We start from the raw sequence: 18236 nt of genomic DNA on the forward strand, positions 1-18236 counted from the left end.
ATGAACGGGCGGCGCCTTGTGAATGTGGAGTGCTAAGATTGCGAGAGGACCCTGCTGCCGGGCCACTCGGATGACACGGAATGGCGGATGGGGCGGGAGGCATGGCAGTTTTCAGCAACTACCTTCCTGGTCATTTTGCCGGGCCGGAATCACTCTCTGCGCGCCCTCCACTAACTAATCCGTACGGATTACACTAGGCTGTGCCGACTCCGTGACTGCCTGGGACGATTTTCCAGGTGGGGATGCAACTGCCGGGGTTCACCTGCCCAAACCTGCATGTCAAGATCTTCCTTGAAGCAATGCTTCCGTATCCGTATCTATCTCAGGTACCGTGACCTGCTGCGGAGACTATAGTACTTCAAAGTAGGGCAGGAGGTACGATAGCTTAGGCAGTCCGGTTACTCTGCACGACAAGTCACCTGTACACTAGGTAGATAAGGTACCCTACTGCAGGAGGTACTACTGGAACATACAAAGTGGTTACCTTACATGTGAGCATCGAACTTTCGGTTTCTGCTTGATAACGCACACCTTACAAGTAGGATGATTTCTGCTTAAAATGTGATTTCGGCCATAGTTGAACAATCAGGGTAAAGGCGGTTGGGTAGCGTGCTGCGCAGAGATGCACCCTGCAAACCTGCATGCCTCTCTCTTGCAAGATGGCAGCACCTGGAGGTTTGATCAACCTAATAAGGGTGGAAGGCTCTCCTGGACGAAAGGGGATATACTCTGTACCTGATTACTACTAGGAAGGGAGTTCTAGTTTCTCGCCTCAGCAGGCCTGCTGGCTTTCAACCCTAACCCTATTTCTTTACTCTCCTCAGCCCCACTGGCAAGCGGGCCGATATGATCACCAACAACACAAGCACATCCGCCGAGTGGGAAGATTGAAGCTGTGATCTTTGGAGTCGCCAGGTCAGTGTGGCCCGCCGACTCGTAGTTCAACTCATTTATTTTGCGTCGGAAGTTTCATTTTACAGGAGCGCTCATTTTCCCCTTTCCCGGCAGCCATGAGATGAAACACCCATCATGTTCGTACTCTTCCCCATACTCTCTCTCAGTCAAGAAACCCCCGACTCACCATCAAGCGCGAATCGCTAGGACCGTCTTCGCCCTCATTATCATCAACAAGGCGGGTGGCCTGATCTACAACCGGACCTTCCACGAGGGCGGCCTCAATAAGATCAGCACAAACGACTACCTTGTCCTGGCTGGCACGTTCCATGGGTATGATGAGCACTCAAGGGGGTCCCCCCCCCCCACTTTGTCTCGCTCAGAACATGACCACTTACCTACCCTCCTCCCAGCGTCCACGCAATTACGGCCCGTCTCAACCCTCTGAAGTCCGCAAACACGGGCAACCGCTCCTCGACCTCCTCGGCCGCGGGCGGCGGATCCCTCACCCGCCCAGAACTGCCTTCCGGCCTGGAGGTGCTGGAGACGGAGAACTTTCGGATGCAATGCTTCGCGACGCTGACGGGCACAAAGTTCTTGCTCTTCACCGACACGACTCAGGCCAACGTGGAGCTGACGATGCGGCGCGTGTACGATATGTACACCGACTACGTCATGAAGAATCCATTTTATCAGCTTGAGATGCCCGTGCGCTGTGACCTTTTTGATCGCAAGCTGGGGTCGTATATCCGGGAAATCAACAACAGGTAGGACCTGGGCCGGATCGGGACGGGATGGGTAGTGGTAGGCAGCGGGGGTGCGGGAAGATAAAGCGCGGAGGACCGGAAATGGGTTTGGGGGGAAGCATGGGAGTTAGCGGCGTCCGTTGTCATATAGTAAAGGGCTATGAGGCCGCCCCGCTGTTAATGCCAGGCATCGTCTATCTCTACAGGCTCGGGGACGATGAGAGTTCGAGCAGCCACCGTCTCGTCAAGTGTCCTCCCCCACAACTCGACCAAGACCGCCCGGCGACTTGTCTCACGAAGTGTCCATCTTGTCGGCATCGTCCGATTTGCCTCCTTTATCATCATCGTCCTTCTTGCTGCCGCTCGGCTGCCCATCCTTATCCAGCAGCGGCGCAGACTCGCCCTCCTCCTTGACGGATTCTAAGCTGTTCTTCTTGGCCGCCTCGGCCTCCTCGCGTGCCCTTTTCTCCTGCCGCGCCTTTTCCTCCTCCATGCTCATGCGCAGCGCCAGCGCTAGCTCGGGGTCCTGTGTCGGGTCGACGCCGAACGGGAAGTCCTCGCTCGAGCCACCGGCATCACCACCCAGGCCGCCCGCACCGCCGGCGGCGCCCTCGCCAAGCAAGATCGGCGTCGAGATGAGCTGGTCGCTGAGCAGCTTCGAGCTGGGCGGAATGACGACAAGGTGCGACGAGTCGGTGTTGCCCTTGATCTCGCGGTTGAACGCCTCCAACTTTGCCTGGTTCTCCTCGTCCATATCGCCGAACAGCACAAAGTCGACGCTAATGGAGAACTTCTTCATCTTCTTAGCAAGGACGACGAGCTCCTTCTCGCCTTCTTCAATCGGGGAGCAGACGAAGACGACGATGCGCGCCCTTTGGGACTTGTTCTGGCGGTGCTTGAGCGCAAGCTGTTGGGGTCGCGAGTTAGCTCGGGACTCAAGGGAACGAGACGGCTTGATCGGAAACGCACGCTAGCTATTTGTATTCCGGTAGAGAGGTGGGCATTTCCCCGGATCTTCTTCTTGGTCTGATGCAAGCCGTCCAGGATCTTGCCTTGGTCCGTCGTGAGGGTCGCCAACACCTCGGGGCCCTTGCCGCCCATGCTCATCAAACCGACCGACGACTCAGGGTTGCCCTGGACGACGTTCTGGAAGATGATATTCACAGCGTCGCACTGCGCGTCATAGCGGGTCGGTGTGTAGTCGCCATTCCTGCTGCTCTCGCTGTTGTCGACCACGATCATTACCGCCTCGAGGACCATCTTGGCGAGCTGTTATCGGTATCCGGAGAGACTCGCTCTGAATCGATGCGCTGGTATGCTCGTTGGAATTGTCGCCCTTGGTCCGTGGAATTCGTGGGCGATGGATCGGGTCGAAGCGTTGGTCCGTTGGTGGTTTGAGTGTTGAAGCGCGGGACGGAGCTCTGTTGCGTAAGGCGGTTCAGCCTGGTCTTGGCCGACACCCGATCGAGAAGCTTCGCACTGTGCTGCAGTCCAGCACAGCAATCAACTAACCCATAGCTAGGCGGAAGGCCCCACGCGACGGATCAGAACCCCCGGCCAAGCTCTCAAACAAGTGGCCCCGCCGGCGCTTGGTTTGTTTACTTTCAGAGACGCGGACCACTCACGTCACTCAGCGCGCTCTCCTTTCCCACAATTCGTTCTTGACTGCACTTTTTACAACCTCAATTCGTTCTCTCGACCTCGGCAGGACTACGCAGCGCTTTGAAGCAGGAACTAGTTGCCAAATTCAATTCTGCTACCATTGGGTCTTCTGCGCGACTTCATCACAACCATGCAATCCGTTAGCAACAAGAAACGCAAATCGGATCAGTTGGACATGTCAAGCGACAACCAGCACGTGGTCAACATGTCGAGTCAAAAAGGGGCGGCAAACGGCGGGAGCGCACACCCGCAAGAGGGTCCTCTGAAGAGGCAGAGGGTGGGGATTACGCTTGCGCAGAAGCAGGCGCTCATTGACAACCTGCAGCTCGAGAGTATGTTCCGGCGCAAAATAGGTGATGGTGGAAAACGGGGTTAACCGCTCACGGGTTTCGCAGTCACCGAGCGCGCCCGCAAGCTCCGAGCAAACTACAACATCCACGCACAGAGTCTCCGTACGCGGGTCGAGATTCGCGTCAACCGCATTCCCCTGTCTCTGCGCAAGCTCACCATGGGCGAGCTGTTGGAGAGGTATTCCGAGAAGTCACAACAGAGGCCAAACGCGCATCCCGAGTCTGTTAGGGGCCCGCCCGTGCCCGCGAAAGATGTGCCATCCCGGCCACCGACGAGGGGAACGGCAACCTCGGCGCACCCTGTCAAGAGGCGAAGGTATGTTGGGTTTCGGGGAGAGGCCATGCCTTGCGCTAACCGTCTGGACAGCCATGAGATCTCCGGCGGAGATAAGGAGAATGAGGTGCAGACTCCTCAGAAGAAGATTCGCCCGCATCCCATCACAACAGACATTGCGCGCAACCCAGCACAAGTCTTGTCCCCTGCCCCCTCAAACTCCAGGTTTGCCCCCCGGACAGCGGCAACCCCAGGCCGGCCAGGCACGGCCCGCCCGCCCGTGACTCCCGGTCGGGCGGTAGCAGCTACCAATATGCTTAACAAGATGGTCGACGGAGCGCGGTCGACCACGCGCCCTGCCACGGCGACAGGAACGCGCAAGGCGCTCGCCTCTTCGACCGGGCCGGGATCAGCAGTAGCAGCAGGGTCATCGTCATCATCAGCCGCCGCCGCCGCCGCCGCCGCCGCCGCCGCCTCCGCGCGTAGGAAACGCGGCGCCACCGTCACGGCAGCCGTCAGCGTGCACCCCAACCCCCCTTCCTCCGCCTCCCGCCCTGCCACGCGGACGGCTCGCCGTGCTAGCGGCACCAGCGAGTCCAGCGAGGGCAGCACCTCGACGGTGATCCGAAAGCGGCCCATGACGGCGCCGCCGGGCGCCCAGCCGAAGCCCCCGCCACCCACGCTGCAACAGCAGTCCGGGGCGGCGTCGACGGCAACGACGGGTAGGCGGACCGTGGTGGGAACTGTCAAGAAGAGTGTCGCGGGAAGCGGCCCGGGGAAGAAGGCGGTCCCTGCTGGGAAGGCTGCCGCCGCGAGCAACGGAACGGGGACAGGAACGGGGACAGGAACAGGGACGGGGAGGGTGTTGAGGAAGAGGCCATGAGCCTCTGTTGTCTACGTGGTTTGTTTTGTTTTGAGATGGGATTTGTATCATTATTATTATTTTTTTTTTTTTGGTGCAGTTTGCCAGCACGGGCTTGTGTTCTTGGCTTTCAACTGGTTGGTTGGTTCGGCGTTCAGGGAGGATGTCATCCCGACTGTGGTGATTTGGAGTTCGTTCCGGCCATTTCTGTAGAAGGAAGATGCGCGTCCCAAAAGAAACCAAAGGGATTTGCTTTTGTTGTGTCTTGTGCTCCAATTCTTTTTGCATCCAAACGGGCTGTCTGCCAAATTTTCAGTGGCGTGACCTCGTCATCCTCGCTCGATCCCTAACCCGCAGCAGCCTTCTTCTTCTTGTCCTCGACTAATTCGATATTGTCCTCCGGAATCTCCTTGTACTTCTCGAGCAGGAACTCCTCGATCTCTGCGCTCACGTCGCCCTGCACCACAATTTCCTCCCCACCGCTCGGCACCTTGGTTACGGACGCGCCAGTAGCAAACTTCTTCCCGAAGTCCTTGGCCACCTGTTTGGGTTCTCGGTCAGTACCACCGACCCCTCATTGGGACCTCAGGGGAGGGGGGAAGCGGGGAGGGAAGAAGTGGATGAAAAGAAAGCAGGGGATATCGGGATCAACCTTCTTCAGATCCAGCCCAAAGGCCTCCAGCCCATGGACGGCCGTGACGTATTTGCGCTTGTTGCGCTCGATCCGCTTGATGGACACGATGCTTTTGGCCCGCTTGTCGGCCTCCTTCTGCTCGGCTGCCTCGGCCTTGGCCGCCTTCTTGGCCGCGTCCTTGGCCGCGCGCTCCTGCGCCTCCACGGAGAGCGAGGCTGTTGCTGCCTCGAGTGCTTCTGTACGCGTCGGGGGACGGTGAAGGGTCGTGACGTTAGACTCGCCGTTGTGGTAGGGAAGCCGGGGAAGAGAGAGAGTCGGTTAGAAGGGCAGAAAGGGCAGCACAACGCACCAGGTGACCATATCTTGGCATACAGATCGGGGTGGTTCTTTTCTAGCCAGTCCTGACACTTTTTGACGGTACCGCCATATTCGCAGTACTAGGAGGCGGTTGTCAGAGCTCGATCCAGACGCAGCATTTGGTTTTTTTTTTTTTTTTTTTTTTTTTTGGGGGGGGGGGGTGGAGGGGCGCGAATCTGCCTCGATCTCGGTGGATGCTGACTTCGGGGTTCGTACCTCAGGTGGCAGCGTGCATACTAGTTGAAATGGGAATTAGTTGCTGTCATTTCAGCCCATGGTATGTATGGTATGAATGTGCATTAGGAGCAGGCGGCGCAGCGGTTTGTGGGTGATGTCACACAAAAGCAGAGAGTGTATGATCAAAACGGGAGACTTACCTCCGCAGTAGATCACCTTGCGACCGACTGGCGCAGGCTCGGCCATGCCTGGGTATTGATCTTCAAGCTTGGCTTCACTGGCCCCAAGGTATCCAAGAGAGTAGTATTCAGCGCGTGTTGATGTCGTCCCTAGTCGCGAGTCCAGTTGAATATTGGCCGCGTCGCGCTGTGATGCTGGCCTACCCCTCCGTGGAATTGATTGCGGGGTTCCGTTGCTGGCTGCTTGATGGCGGGGCATTCGATCAGTGTCATGGTACTTGGGTGAAGATCGCTGGGGCCAATCAGCAATTCACAAGAACCAGAGTGGGTCAATCTGCCATGGGCGTTTCGAAAGCTGCAACGGCGGCAAGCGGGCGCTTGGTTCGTTCCCGACTTGTCAACAAGCTTTGCTGTTCGAACACGTCGGCGCCACGCGGCTTTGTTCGAGTCAAGCCCAGCGCGTCGCCATCAACAGTGAAACACCGTGGCTACGGTACGTCATGGCTGTTACCTCGTTGCTTGCTGCGGTTGCTGGCGAGCTTCTTCCGCCGCTGAAGCACGAACTGGCGGCACTTGCTTCTCGAGACCGTACCAGGATAGCATCCTGTTGAATGTCGCCTGCTGCTAAAAGTTTCTATCAAGCATCAAGCCAGCAACCATCAGCAGAAAAGCACTGGTTACCTCAAGTCGCTGCAATTATGGGCCTGAGGCGTTAAGAGCTGATACACAAAATTGCTCGGCCTCCAGGTGCTGAATATTTACCACTGCATACAGCAAACACACTCGACTACAACGGGTCGGTGAGATGCAACGTGAGCCAGAATCACAGGTAGACGCTGGCTCCCATGAGCGTCGTTTGCTCAATACAACACTCCTTCGGCGTACGACGTGTAGCTGACCAGGAAGGGGAATGGGCACGACGACGAGGATTCCGGAAACAGGTTGGGGCGCAAGGGCACAGCGTCCGAGGTTGGCCTGATGTGCGGCTGCAGCGACCGATCGAGTTCAGGATCGACGGACGGCCCGCGACAATCCCAACCAATGCTTCCCTGCCTATGAACTACATAGTACACGGTATTCCGGACATACATAGTTCGAGTATGTGTACGTCCGTATATGGATGTCCAGTACAATACGGATTACGGCACTGAACGAAGAACCCGGTTCCCTTGACGGTTACATTGGATGAACTGCACCACGGTCCCCTCGGCCCGCGATCCAAGCTAATGTATCGCCTGCATTGGCTCGTCCCCGAGAACGACATTTCCGATCATCGCATCCGCGTGTGCATGGAGACCGACGACGGCGACGGAATGTGTGGTTCGTCTTCTTGGGACGGCGAGCCGGGTCCAATCAACAGCGGCAGCCGCCCGTGTAAGCGCCCTCTCAACCTCCCACATCTACGCCGGCGGCTCTCATTGGCCAACCATCTAATTCGTGCACCTCTCCTCGTCCTCTCCTCGTCCCATGAGAAGTCGGTTGGCGCGCGCCTCACCCTCGCATACCACACACATCGACTCGCGGTTCAGGTTGTGCCACAGCTGATTCGCCAGCTGCGCAGACTCGCCACCGTGATGCTGCCCAGCTCATCGCAGTGCTCGCTCTCCGTGCGGCGTCCCTGCATACCGCCCGCTACCGCGGAAGCACCAATGCTGCTCTCCGCTGCCTTTCAGTCACACCAAGCCTGCGCGGGTCCGGGGACAACGGCATCTGCAAAATGGCGGGAATTCTGCAGAGCCCGGATTCTCCTTCGTTTTATATCCCCTTCCAGTCACCTGGCTCGGCGGCGGCCTGGCTTCCTCCTTTAGTTATCTTCTCTTCTCCCGCCTGTCGCACAGGTTGCAACAATAGTGCTTCGTTGACCGAAGCCGGTCTTGTCGTTTCTCCTTTTCTGCTATTCCTCTCTCTTTCCTGGTTGCCGTCGCATTTTTGGGCGCAGGCCGTCTTCCATCTTACTGCAGTGCCTATTTCCGTTCGCGTGTGACGCCGTGTCTTACTGTCCTGTTCCTTTTTTTTCCCCTTTTTTTGCCAAAGAGAACGAACCATGACCGACCAGCTATTGCTGCCGAGAACCGCGTACCGACCGCCCTCCCCGCTGGGCCGGAGGAGGATGGCGCAGACACTTAATCCTATAATGGAGGAGCCCGAGGATACAAGAGACTCGTTCGTCGAGCGGAGGAGGAAAAGGCGGTCCGTCGAAAAGATCGAGCAGTGGCTTTCGCCAATGAGCGACCACTTTCCCACACCGAGAGGCCAGCACTTCCTTGCGGCGCCTGTCTTGCCGGCCACCCCCTCCTGCGTGTCGAGCGACGCTGAGCCCGAGCCCGAGCCCGAGCTCGACCTCGACAACGACGACACCAGTTCCCAGGCTTCCTCGTCGATCCCGTCCCTTCAGTGGAATCGCCATAACAACAGCAGCAACCGAGACAGCATAATGACCGACGTGACCGAGTTTGACGATCTTTACGATGTCTCCGATGACGAAATCACACGAGAGCAACGTCTCCAATCTAACGGTATCAGCCGCCAACGAAGCTCCACGAGTCTCAGGAGAGCCTCGCGGGCGTCCGTGGGACTGTTGAGATCCTTGGCTCCCTTGGTGATCCCTGAGGAGCAGGCCCCGGCAGCAGCCAAGAAGCTGATGTCGCCTATCCCACCGACACCACCGTCTGCTGTTGCCATGTCGCCCGCCGTCAAGAGCTTTATGGAGTTGCGCCAGGCTCAAGAGACTCCCCGCGTCTCGGCACCTCCTTCCCTCGACGGGAGCATCAACTCGGAGGAGATGGCCCAAATGTCCGCTCCCCCAACGCCTTCGATCGGTGCCCAGGACAACCAAGACGAAGAGTGGGCCGGAGTCCACCTGCAGCCCGGTGCACTCGAGACGCTCCAGGCCCTCTCTGGGAGCGATGCAGAGTACGAGGAGGAACCTGCTCAGGTCATCGAGATACCACAAGAGATGACCCAAGCACGTCAACAGCTCCCCCGACTCGTTACCGGCGCTGGCGTCGACAGGGCTCCCTCACTCCGACACTCCCTGATTGGGCTGACAAGGCTCGAGATACCTTCCCCGGGCGGCTTCTTTTCAGAACTGTCATCTGCCAGCCGGCGGACCTGGAATAGCCAGCCAGAAGAGGCCAACCCACCTACTTCGACCACCGCCGAGAACTTTTACAAGACCCCCTGGACAAAACCCGCAGAGAAGACCCCGCCGCCGCCGCCACCACCACGACGGCCCCTGCACCTCGACGACCTTCCATCCGCCATCGTCGAGCGCGTCGTTGAGCTTCCCCTGAACAACGATTCCGGGGACCCACCGACGGCCATCCGGGAGCAGAAAACTCCAGTCACTGCTCTTAGAATACCGCCTACTCCGAAACAGCCCGAGGCACCGAGCTCCGGCGCAGCAGCTGAGGAACCCCTGTCTCCTGCCGATGTCGACGAGATAATCGCCGAGTATGATCCTGAGTGCGTCGCCAAGAGGGAGGAAAATGCACTGTCGCACATCGACCGCACTAAGATGTGGTTGGCGGCACAACGCGCCTATCTCCAGGGTATTGTAGGCTTCTCAGAGGAGAGAGAAGCGTCCGAGGAGTCTGAGTCTGAGTCCGGGCCGCACGTCGAGTCCGAGGGGCCATCCGCGGTCGCCTCCCCCGAGCCTGAAGGAGCCGAGCCCAAGAAGAAGAGTGTCCGCTTCTCCGAAGTTGTCTCCAAGAAGGATATCCCGCGCAGGTTACCTTCCAAGCTCGCGCGCCAAGAATCTTCCTACTACCGGGCTTTCACCGATTACTCTGTAAGGACTTGTGCCCCGGATGTCTTCATCCACCGCCATACGCGCTTCGAGGCCCTCCAGGCCCAGCGCGCCTGCCTCAGGGATGCTCACCGCAACCAATTGCTCGGCAAGTTCCAGCTGTCGGTGGTGCCCCAGTCGACAAAGAAGCGCATGAGCGCCAACGTTGTGCGTGGCGACGATGTAGTCGTCGATGATCCCGAGAAACTTCGCGCGGAGAAGGAAGCCGAGGCTCTCTCGCAGATGCGCATGGCTACCTGGCATGTCGCCGCCACCAAGCTCCTCAACGGCGGCCGCCTGATCGCCGCCCCCGTGGGCAAGCGTCTGGGCCGCCAGAGCTACATGGCCACCCGCGCCGACGGCACCAGCCGTGACCGCGCGCGCATCCTCGATCTCGGAGGACAGGGCACCTGCGACTGGGCCTGGCACGCCGCTCTGCTGTATCCCAACACCGAGATCTATACCGTCACCACCAAGGCCATTCGTCAGCTCAGCAACAGCAACATCCGCGGCCCGCCCAACCACCGCCAGGTCGCCGTCACCAGCCTTGCCAAACTCCCTTTTGCCGACAACCAGTTCGACCTCATCTCGGCGCGCGAGCTGCACGCCGTGATCAAGCTCTTTGGCGAGCACGGTATCAACGAGTGGGATGCTTGCCTGCGCGAGTGCATGCGCGTTCTGAAGCCCGGCGGCTACCTCGAGTTTACCCTTCTCGACGCCGATATCATGAACGCCGGGCCGCTCGGCAACGCAAAGGCCGTCGAATTTCACTTTGCCCTGCAGACGCTCGGCTACGACCCCAACCCAACCCGATCCTTCCTCGGCCGCCTCCATGCCGCGGGCTTCGACGAGATCCGTCGCGCGTGGGTGTGCCTGCCCGTCGGGCCGAAACACCCCCCGCAGTCCGTCTTCACCACCGCTAGCAGAAACTCGACAACGTCCTCCTCCTCCTCCTCCTCCTCCTCCTCATCATCATCATCCGTCAAAGTGCACCGTCTCGAAGCGATGGTCACCGGCTCGACCGACAACATCGCCGCCGTCACGGGCATCGCCGCGGGCTGGAGCTGGGAGCGGTGGCTGCTGCGCGCCGAGATGGAGAGCGCCGCCGGCGAACTGCGCCTGGCCGACACCGTCACGCCCGGGACGGCCATGCGCGAGGCCGGCAAGATGATTGCCGACGTGCATTCCGTGGTCGAGGAAGGGCGGAAGATAGGGTCCTGCTTCAGGATGCTGAGGGGTTATGCGCGCAAGCCGGGGCCGGCGCCGGCGCCAAAGGCAACAACAACAGCAACAAGAACAACAACAAGAGCGACGAAGCGAGTGGAAATGGAAGAGGTCGCAGATTCCGGGTTTCTGGACCGGAGCGGATCCATTCGGATTTGCTTAGACACCGAGTCTTTAATGTGAAGATGCATACATGGTGCATACATGGTGGCGGAGATGGGGGGGTGTACAATGGCATATCCTAATTCTTCTCTTCTTTGTCTTGAGCGAGCACAAGTCATTCATGGGCCAGCTGTGGTTTTCTTTTTTTTCTTTTTTTTTTTTTTTTTTCAACTGTCACACACAACATTGGATAGCCATACACATCTCCCTGAAGTGTAGAAATAAAGGTTGATACCGCGAGACATCGCCCTCATAGCATTGCATTAACTGGTGTTGCGAGTTCTGCTGCACTCGGTCGTTGATACAAGGAGCTGTCAATGAGCCGCATTAATATCTTTTCAATTCTTTTCCCGTGCCTCTGTAGCCCCCCACCAAAAAAAAACAATGAAAGGCCATTCACAAAACCAGGCACAGACGTGCCAATCGGACAAGCGCAAGTGATTGCGCACAGCCCATCCATCGAGCAATCTACGTCAACTCCGGCCACCTTCCCCTCATATCCACCTCATGATGGGAAAAAACATCATTACCTCCATCCCCAGACCCAAAAGACTAAACGCCCAGGTATATCCCCATTCATATGCGCACCTTCATCTTCATCCAAGTTCTGCGTCCTCTTAAATCTTTCTTAGTCCCATAAGTCAGACATGCTTAGGTCTGCATCTCCATGACATGCGAGGCTCAAGAACTCGGCAACAACAAGAGTAACTAACACTACTCTGGATCATTCCGAAAAAAAAAAAAAGAAGTTAAAAATAAAAATATAAAAGGTGAAATAAACGAGGCAGTCCATGCATGCATGCTTGTTGTGCACGGCTGAAACGTAGGGAAACCAAAGTGAATAGAACTCGAAGGTCATTGATCATCAAGGCCCTGCCTCCTCGACTCTGCCCAGACCTATCAATCAAAGAAGCAAAATAACAGAGGGGCAATAGCCCGGGCGACGGCATCATTGTGTGTCGGTATCCATGACATCTGGCGCCGGCGAGCCAAGTGTCACTTCGGGACGCGGCAGCTGGTGGCGTTTGATTTCTGGCATGCCCCCATGGTTTGGAGGCGGCTGATCAGGTTCCTGCAACTGTGTATGGTTACCGCTCTCGCCTGCGCTGGAGCTCCGGGATCTTTCAAGATCCGTGGCTTCCTCCTCATCCCGACGAGAGACGGTGGTGGCAACGGCAACTTCGATCTCGGCTTTTGGTTCCGGCTCCGAGGATGTCGGCTCGAGGCTGATTTGCTGCTTCTCCTGTGTGTTGGAAGAAGCGGAGCGGAGGGGTGGGATTGTTGAGTTTGAGACTCGTCGCTCAGAACGCTGTTCTTCTGGGCGTTGTTGCTGTTGCTGCCGGTCTTGTCGGTCGATTTGCATCGCGTCCTTGTCGCTCAGAAAGACACCAAGGTACTCCGGTTGTTGCTGGGTCATGCTGTGCTCGCGGTCCATGGCGTGTGCTCTCCTCATGCCGACATCCTCGTGGCGCTCCCGCGAGTTCATGGGCTTTTGGGAGTCCCGCGTTTCTAACTCCATGTCAAGCTCTTTGCCCTTCTCGGTGCTCGCAGTCGTCGGGGTCCTCGTAGAGTCCTTCCTGGTCATAGAGCTGCCACTGCCGCTGCCGGCTGTCTGGGGGGTGGAGGGAACGATAACATTCAGCACGCAGTCGTCCAAATGTTCGTAAAACTCCTGTGCCGTGCCAAACTGGCTCTGGCAAATGTTGCACTTTGCACCGGTGCCTCCAGCTCGTCCGGCGCCCGACGGCAACACCATCTTCCTACTGTTGGGCGGAGTCTGTTCGACGTTATGCACAGCCGTCAAGTGGCGCTTGAATACGTCCGCTCGATTGAACGCCTTCTCATACGCGGTTCCGGCTCCCGGGCAAAACGGACACACCATGGTTCCCTTATAGTGCGTCAAGGCATGCCGGTTCTTGTCATACTTGCGCGCGAATCCCTTGATGTGATATTCGCACGTTTCTATCGGACACTTCTCGGGCCGCTCTTCCATGTGGGTTAGCATGTGGGCCGCTAGATCCTTGAAGACTCGGCCGCATTCCGGGTGGGGGCAACGGCTGCGAGCGGAGGAGGATGAGGAAGATGGCGGCACATGGGGCGGCTCGTCGGCCTTGAGAGTCGAAGTAGGTGCTATAAACGCTCCCTGGGAACTATGCATCATTATCGGCGGAAGGCTAACAGAATTCACTCGGTCGACGGAAGGTGCCAATAGTGGCGGGCCCTGTGTCTGTTGCGGTGCGGCGGGGGCTGGTGCGAGACGTGGGACTTCCGGGACGGGAGACCGTCGGTGCGGTGGCGCGACGAGTTCGTGGACGGCCTTGTAGTCTTGTGCTTCGTCGTCGCCGCTCGAGCCATCGTCTTGATCTTGCACGTCGATCGACTGCCGCACCTCCCGCATCCAATCCTTCAGGATGGACATAGGAGGCCAATCTCCGCTCGCCTTGCCGCCACGGTGAGGGTTGAAGTGGGCTCTTCGGAGATGTGCTGCCGCGTTATAGTAAGCCCCGTACCGCTTCTGGGTGACGCATGCCTTGCACTTTGCCAACGGTATAACCGGCTGCGGCGAGCCGGAGAGATCCGGCGGTTGCGTGCATACCCATCTCTTGACCAAAGCGGCATGTTTCGCATCGTTGTGTCTCCTCAGCTCATGCTCGCCACGGAACCCTTCCGGATACTCGTTACACTTGGTGCAGTAGACTCGCCTCAGTGGCGGTCGTTGGTAGGAGGCCCGCATTCTCGGTGTGGGGACCGGGGACGTCAGCACACGGCTAGGTTGTCTGCTGGAAGTCGGGCTCTCGGCAACTGTATGTCGCCTCCCTGGATCTATGGTTTGCGGCGACGCGAGCATCCTTTCGGGCTCTCCCTTGAAGACGTACACCTCCCTATCTGGTTGGCCCGGGGGCACTGCGCCCCAGCTAGTGATGAGTGGCCGCATGTCGGGCAGCGGTTTCCTGGGTTCCTCGGCCGTCCTGGTGATTGGAGGGAGGACAAACGATCCCTGCCTCGCTGGCGGCCGTGGCTTGATGAAACCGTGATAGTAGATGGCCTCCGTCTCCCCGCCGCCGAGGAGCATGAGAAAGTCCTTGGATGATGCGATTCCACGCTCGGCCCATGCGCTCCTCCCGAGAAATATCCCCACAGAGAGGAGCAGCTCACGATCATCGTGGCCGAGCTCCATATCCTGACCATCTAGCAGCATCGGCGTGCACCACGCAAAGACGCTCACGAGAGCCTTATAGACGGCGTGCATGGCTTGTATATTTGCATGAGAGGGCGAGTTGAAGCGGAGATGCGCGGCCCTGTCAACGAGAATGGTCTTCACTACACTGAAAATGCAGAGGGCAAAGAAGCCAGCCAGCCAATGCTTCGGGCCGAGCGTGCCGGGCCGCGCCAGGAGGCTGTCAAACGACTGCAGAAACTGGACCATGCAGTTGTAGAGCACATGAAAACGCCCGTATGAGTCGGCATCGTCGAAAATCACATGAGGGGCGGAGCTATTTGGCTCAGGTTGGATGGCGGGATCGGCTTGTTGGAAGTCGTAGAAGAGCGTTTCTCGAAGCAACAGCTTGGCGCGGTACAGGACCGGGAAGCTGGCGAGTTCGGACTCCCGGCTGTCGGAAAGCAAACCGGTAATCTTCAAAAGCTGCCAGAAGCTGTACATGGTCTGCTTCATGTTCCAACTAGCTGCAAGGACATTGAGTGTCGGCGGTGGTCTTTCAATAGCATCTTTGCGAAAGGAGGCCCGGCTCGGGTTGGATGGCGGCAGCGTAGCAAGGTCTTCAGTCCACCAGAACCCGTCGTCGAAGTCTAGATGGGTCTTGACCATTCTCGAGATCTCTGGCGGAACAATAAATGCCCTCTCCAAGAAATCGTTCACATTGCGACGGACGGCGAGGGGCGACGTCATGGGCGTCTGGGCGCGGCGAGGAGCCATAAAGGCTGGGTGGGACCTGGTCAGCAAGAACGGACGGGATCGCTGAAGGGACAGGGACGTTTACCGGGAAGCATGATATCAGCAAAGGCGGTGAGGGGACCGCGCTGGCAACCAAGGGTGTCCCAAAAGTCATTGCCGGGGGAGGTTGCGGGATCGGGACAGAGTCTACAGGGGTCGTTGGAGTCGCACTACGAGTGTCAGCGGGGAGGGAATGGAATACTTGAGACTGCCAGATCTCCTACTCACTGGTCTCTGCAGTACCCTGCAGCGCAGACAAGGGCCGATCTCGTGGAGGAGGCGGAGTTCCCCGATGGACTCGAGGCGAGGCTGTCCCACGCGACTCCGCTTCAGGGGCGGCAAGAGCGGGTCGACCTCTGAATCAACCGATCCACGGGGCTTAGGGGGATGTTCGGGAACAAATGAGGAATTCCTCAGCGAGTCTCGATGGTCCTTGACGTGGCCGCCGGTGGCCAAGGGGGCCAGCTGGAGACTTGCAGCTGGGCGGGGGAGGTAAAGAGGGGGCGAGGTCGTCGGTTTGCTATAGTCGGCGCCATACGTTCGGCTCGAGTGCTCGCTGAAGGATAACGGCGGCGTGCCTCCGACGGAGAGCCCCGAGTCCCTCTTACGGGGCATGACATGCTCCTTGGAGTGCTGGTCCCTGTCGTCTCGATGGGGATAGCCGTAGATGTAGTGCATGCACCGGTCATCCCAACACTTGAACGAGTGATTGTTACGGAACCCAAGCGGTAGACTGTCTTTCAACCGCAACGCCCGGATGACTGGGTCATACTGTGCAAAATTTCTGTCCAGCCAAGCAGCATATCCTTCAGGAGCCTGATCTCGGTGGTAGTGGTGTTTCAAGGGTTCGAGGAACCTGGGGTCTTGGAGGTCGATGCCTATCAAACGGGAGAGCATGAGACGGGGTGGTACAGTGAGCAGGGAGCGAGGCTTGCGGCTTACCTTGCTCAAGGCAGGCCACCTCGATGCACTCGCACTGATACTGCAGCATCCTTGCCTCCTCAATCTCCGACAGCGGGGTGATGCTGCCGGATATGTCTAGGTTTAATAAGATTAGACCGAGCGGGACCAAGCAAGAGGGGGTTAGAAGAAGGAGACGGCGCGAGAAGCGAAGGGGACAAAGACTTGAAGGAAAAACTCGGGCGGCTCACGGTTGTCGTCAGCGTATGCGCGCAGCACGCGAAGTTTGTGACGGAGCATTTCGAGCTCCAGCTTGACGTTGGGCCCATACTTTTGGGGCAGGAGGGCAGCCAGTCTCGCCTGGATCTCGGCTTGCTGATCCAGCAATTGCTTAATGGTGGGCTCGAGAGCCGGGTCATACTGCTGGGACAGGGTGGTGGGGGTCGGCGGCGGCGGGGCATTGGAGCTGACGGGCGCGGTCGCGACCGGAGAAGGCGCCGTTAACGGATCGCGGTCCGGCTGAGAGGACAGGGCTGGCATGTGAGGCGGCAGCGGCAGGGCCGGCGGCGCGAGGTTCTCGGCAGCCATGGCGACCTAGCGTCGCCCCCGGAGACGGGGAGGCGTGGCGGTAGACCGACCGGTAGGAAGACCGCGGGCGCCGACTCGGGCGCGGGTGCAAGTGCAGGTGCGAGTGCAGGTGCGAGTGCGGTGGCGAAGGCGAGGGCGAGTGCGGGAACAAGTGTCCGGGGGTGGGCAAGGGCGCGGCCCGGCGTGGCCCGGCACGGCACGGCGGCAGCACGAGATCGGGATCGGCCTTGATCTCAGCCTCCGACCGTGAATAACGGGCCCAAACCCGGTCGTGCGTGCTCGCCGGCTATGCGCTCGGCTGTCGGAGGCTCGCGGCGGGCGCGGGGACGGGGACGCGGACGTGGCGGCTTGCTCCCCCACCAACCAGGCTCCAAGAGATTTTCCTTTCTTTTCTTCCGCGCATCAACGACAGGGACGATCTCGGGCCAGCAGGCACGACATGGTAAGGGCGCGCAACTCAAAAGTTGGAGGGGGTTTTGCAGCGCCGAAATGTATCACAAGGCCATAGTGCGGGGCTACGAAGGGACGGTTGTTCGCAGCTCGATCTTGAGAAAGGGCTAGCTCAAACGGACCTGGAGCGAGCGTTGGAGCGGTCCGAAGGCCATGAAGGTGTGAGCAGCGACGAGAGTGTCTGGCGTCGATTTCTGGGGCAGTGGACTGCGCTCCTCACTTTTTGGGGAATTATTCGACGGCCAAAGGGTCAATTGGAGAAGAGTGGGGCACTACCTACCGAGACCACAGGACTTGCAAGGCCTGTGGGGACGGAAGGCGTGAGAGCGCGAGGCGGCAGGAGCCCCATCCGCCCCATGTGCCAAAAAGGTGTCGAGCTCAGGTCCGGCCACCGCCCGGGAAGTGACCTAGACCAACGACAGAGTATGTATGTACATACATGTATGTACATATATACATACATACAGTACCTACCTGAGCCCACACCGCACCTGCCCATTTTTCCGCGTTGACTGGGATTCAACAATGGCAAGCTCCCCCCAGCCTACACAGGAGGTTCAGGGATGTATGTACTATATGGAGGAAACTAATACCCAGGCTGCCAGGTAACCTGGAAGGCACTACTGCACTACCTGACCTACTCACTCGGTGCACGCAGCGAACTAGTGCAGCCGCGCTTGCTGTTCCCGCCTGAATTACAGTAGTAGTTTGTGATTCCCGTCCCTTTCTGGGAAAGTTGCCTCTGTCCAAGATGCTTCGCACCCTCCCACTACACTGCGCTGCACCACCCCCCGCACTCCCCACGGCACCACGCAACCTGACTCGCAGCCCTCCTCCTCCCGCGGCGCATCGAGACATCTGCTGAACAATTGAAAATGGCCGTCCGTGGCGCCCCACAATTCTGGATGAGGCAGAATTCTGCACTTTACCAAGACAGGCTTAGCGCAATGCCCTAGGCCGGCAGGGTCTCGAAGACCGTTGGAAAGTGGAACTTGGCCGGGCCGCTGTGAATGAGTGACGAAACCAGCGCGTGTACGG

The 18236-nt window shown here is 58.5% G+C and overlaps 6 protein-coding genes across 6 annotated transcripts; 3 read left to right on the plus strand and 3 right to left on the minus strand.

Moving 5' to 3' along the window:
• Positions 1-987: 987 nt before the first annotated feature.
• On the minus strand, positions 988-3020 carry MYCTH_2313806 (uncharacterized protein). The gene is made up of 4 exons (XM_003659602.1): positions 2610-3020; positions 1308-2547; positions 1102-1227; positions 988-1031 (listed from the first exon to the last, which is right to left on the minus strand). Exons 1-2 carry the CDS (start codon positions 2898-2900, stop codon positions 1933-1935), a joined length of 906 nt encoding a protein of 301 aa, XP_003659650.1. The 5' UTR covers positions 2901-3020; the 3' UTR covers positions 988-1031; positions 1102-1227; positions 1308-1932.
• A 296-nt stretch (positions 3021-3316) lies between these two features.
• On the plus strand, positions 3317-4988 carry MYCTH_2141997 (uncharacterized protein). The gene is made up of 3 exons (XM_003659603.1): positions 3317-3634; positions 3698-3968; positions 4020-4988. The coding sequence occupies exons 1-3, from the start codon at positions 3433-3435 to the stop codon at positions 4807-4809; spliced, it is 1263 nt and encodes a 420-aa protein (XP_003659651.1). The 5' UTR covers positions 3317-3432; the 3' UTR covers positions 4810-4988.
• On the minus strand, positions 4972-6427 carry MYCTH_2296955 (uncharacterized protein). The gene is made up of 5 exons (XM_003659604.1): positions 6157-6427; positions 5996-6015; positions 5772-5859; positions 5441-5658; positions 4972-5329 (listed from the first exon to the last, which is right to left on the minus strand). The coding sequence occupies exons 1-5, from the start codon at positions 6200-6202 to the stop codon at positions 5135-5137; spliced, it is 567 nt and encodes a 188-aa protein (XP_003659652.1). The 5' UTR covers positions 6203-6427; the 3' UTR covers positions 4972-5134.
• Positions 6428-6635: 208 nt separating this feature from the next.
• Positions 6636-7986, plus strand: MYCTH_2123297 (uncharacterized protein; the record flags this gene model as incomplete). The annotated part of the gene is made up of 5 exons (XM_003659605.1): positions 6636-6723; positions 6910-6947; positions 7030-7104; positions 7293-7827; positions 7907-7986. The coding sequence occupies 5 exons, from the start codon at positions 6636-6638 to the stop codon at positions 7984-7986; spliced, it is 816 nt and encodes a 271-aa protein (XP_003659653.1).
• Positions 7987-8061: 75 nt separating this feature from the next.
• Positions 8062-11561, plus strand: MYCTH_2296956 (uncharacterized protein). The gene has a single exon (XM_003659606.1). The coding sequence runs from the start codon at positions 8180-8182 to the stop codon at positions 11327-11329; it is 3150 nt and encodes a 1049-aa protein (XP_003659654.1). The 5' UTR covers positions 8062-8179; the 3' UTR covers positions 11330-11561.
• Positions 11562-12051: 490 nt separating this feature from the next.
• Positions 12052-15163, minus strand: MYCTH_2296957 (uncharacterized protein). Its single transcript, XM_003659607.1, has one exon. The coding sequence runs from the start codon at positions 15132-15134 to the stop codon at positions 12258-12260; it is 2877 nt and encodes a 958-aa protein (XP_003659655.1). The 5' UTR covers positions 15135-15163; the 3' UTR covers positions 12052-12257.
• Between the last annotated feature and the right edge of the window lie 3073 nt (positions 15164-18236).

The sequence above is a fragment of the Thermothelomyces thermophilus genome, chromosome 1, assembly GCF_000226095.1.
Source record: "Thermothelomyces thermophilus ATCC 42464 chromosome 1, complete sequence".
Lineage (NCBI taxonomy): Eukaryota > Fungi > Ascomycota > Sordariomycetes > Sordariales > Chaetomiaceae > Thermothelomyces > Thermothelomyces thermophilus.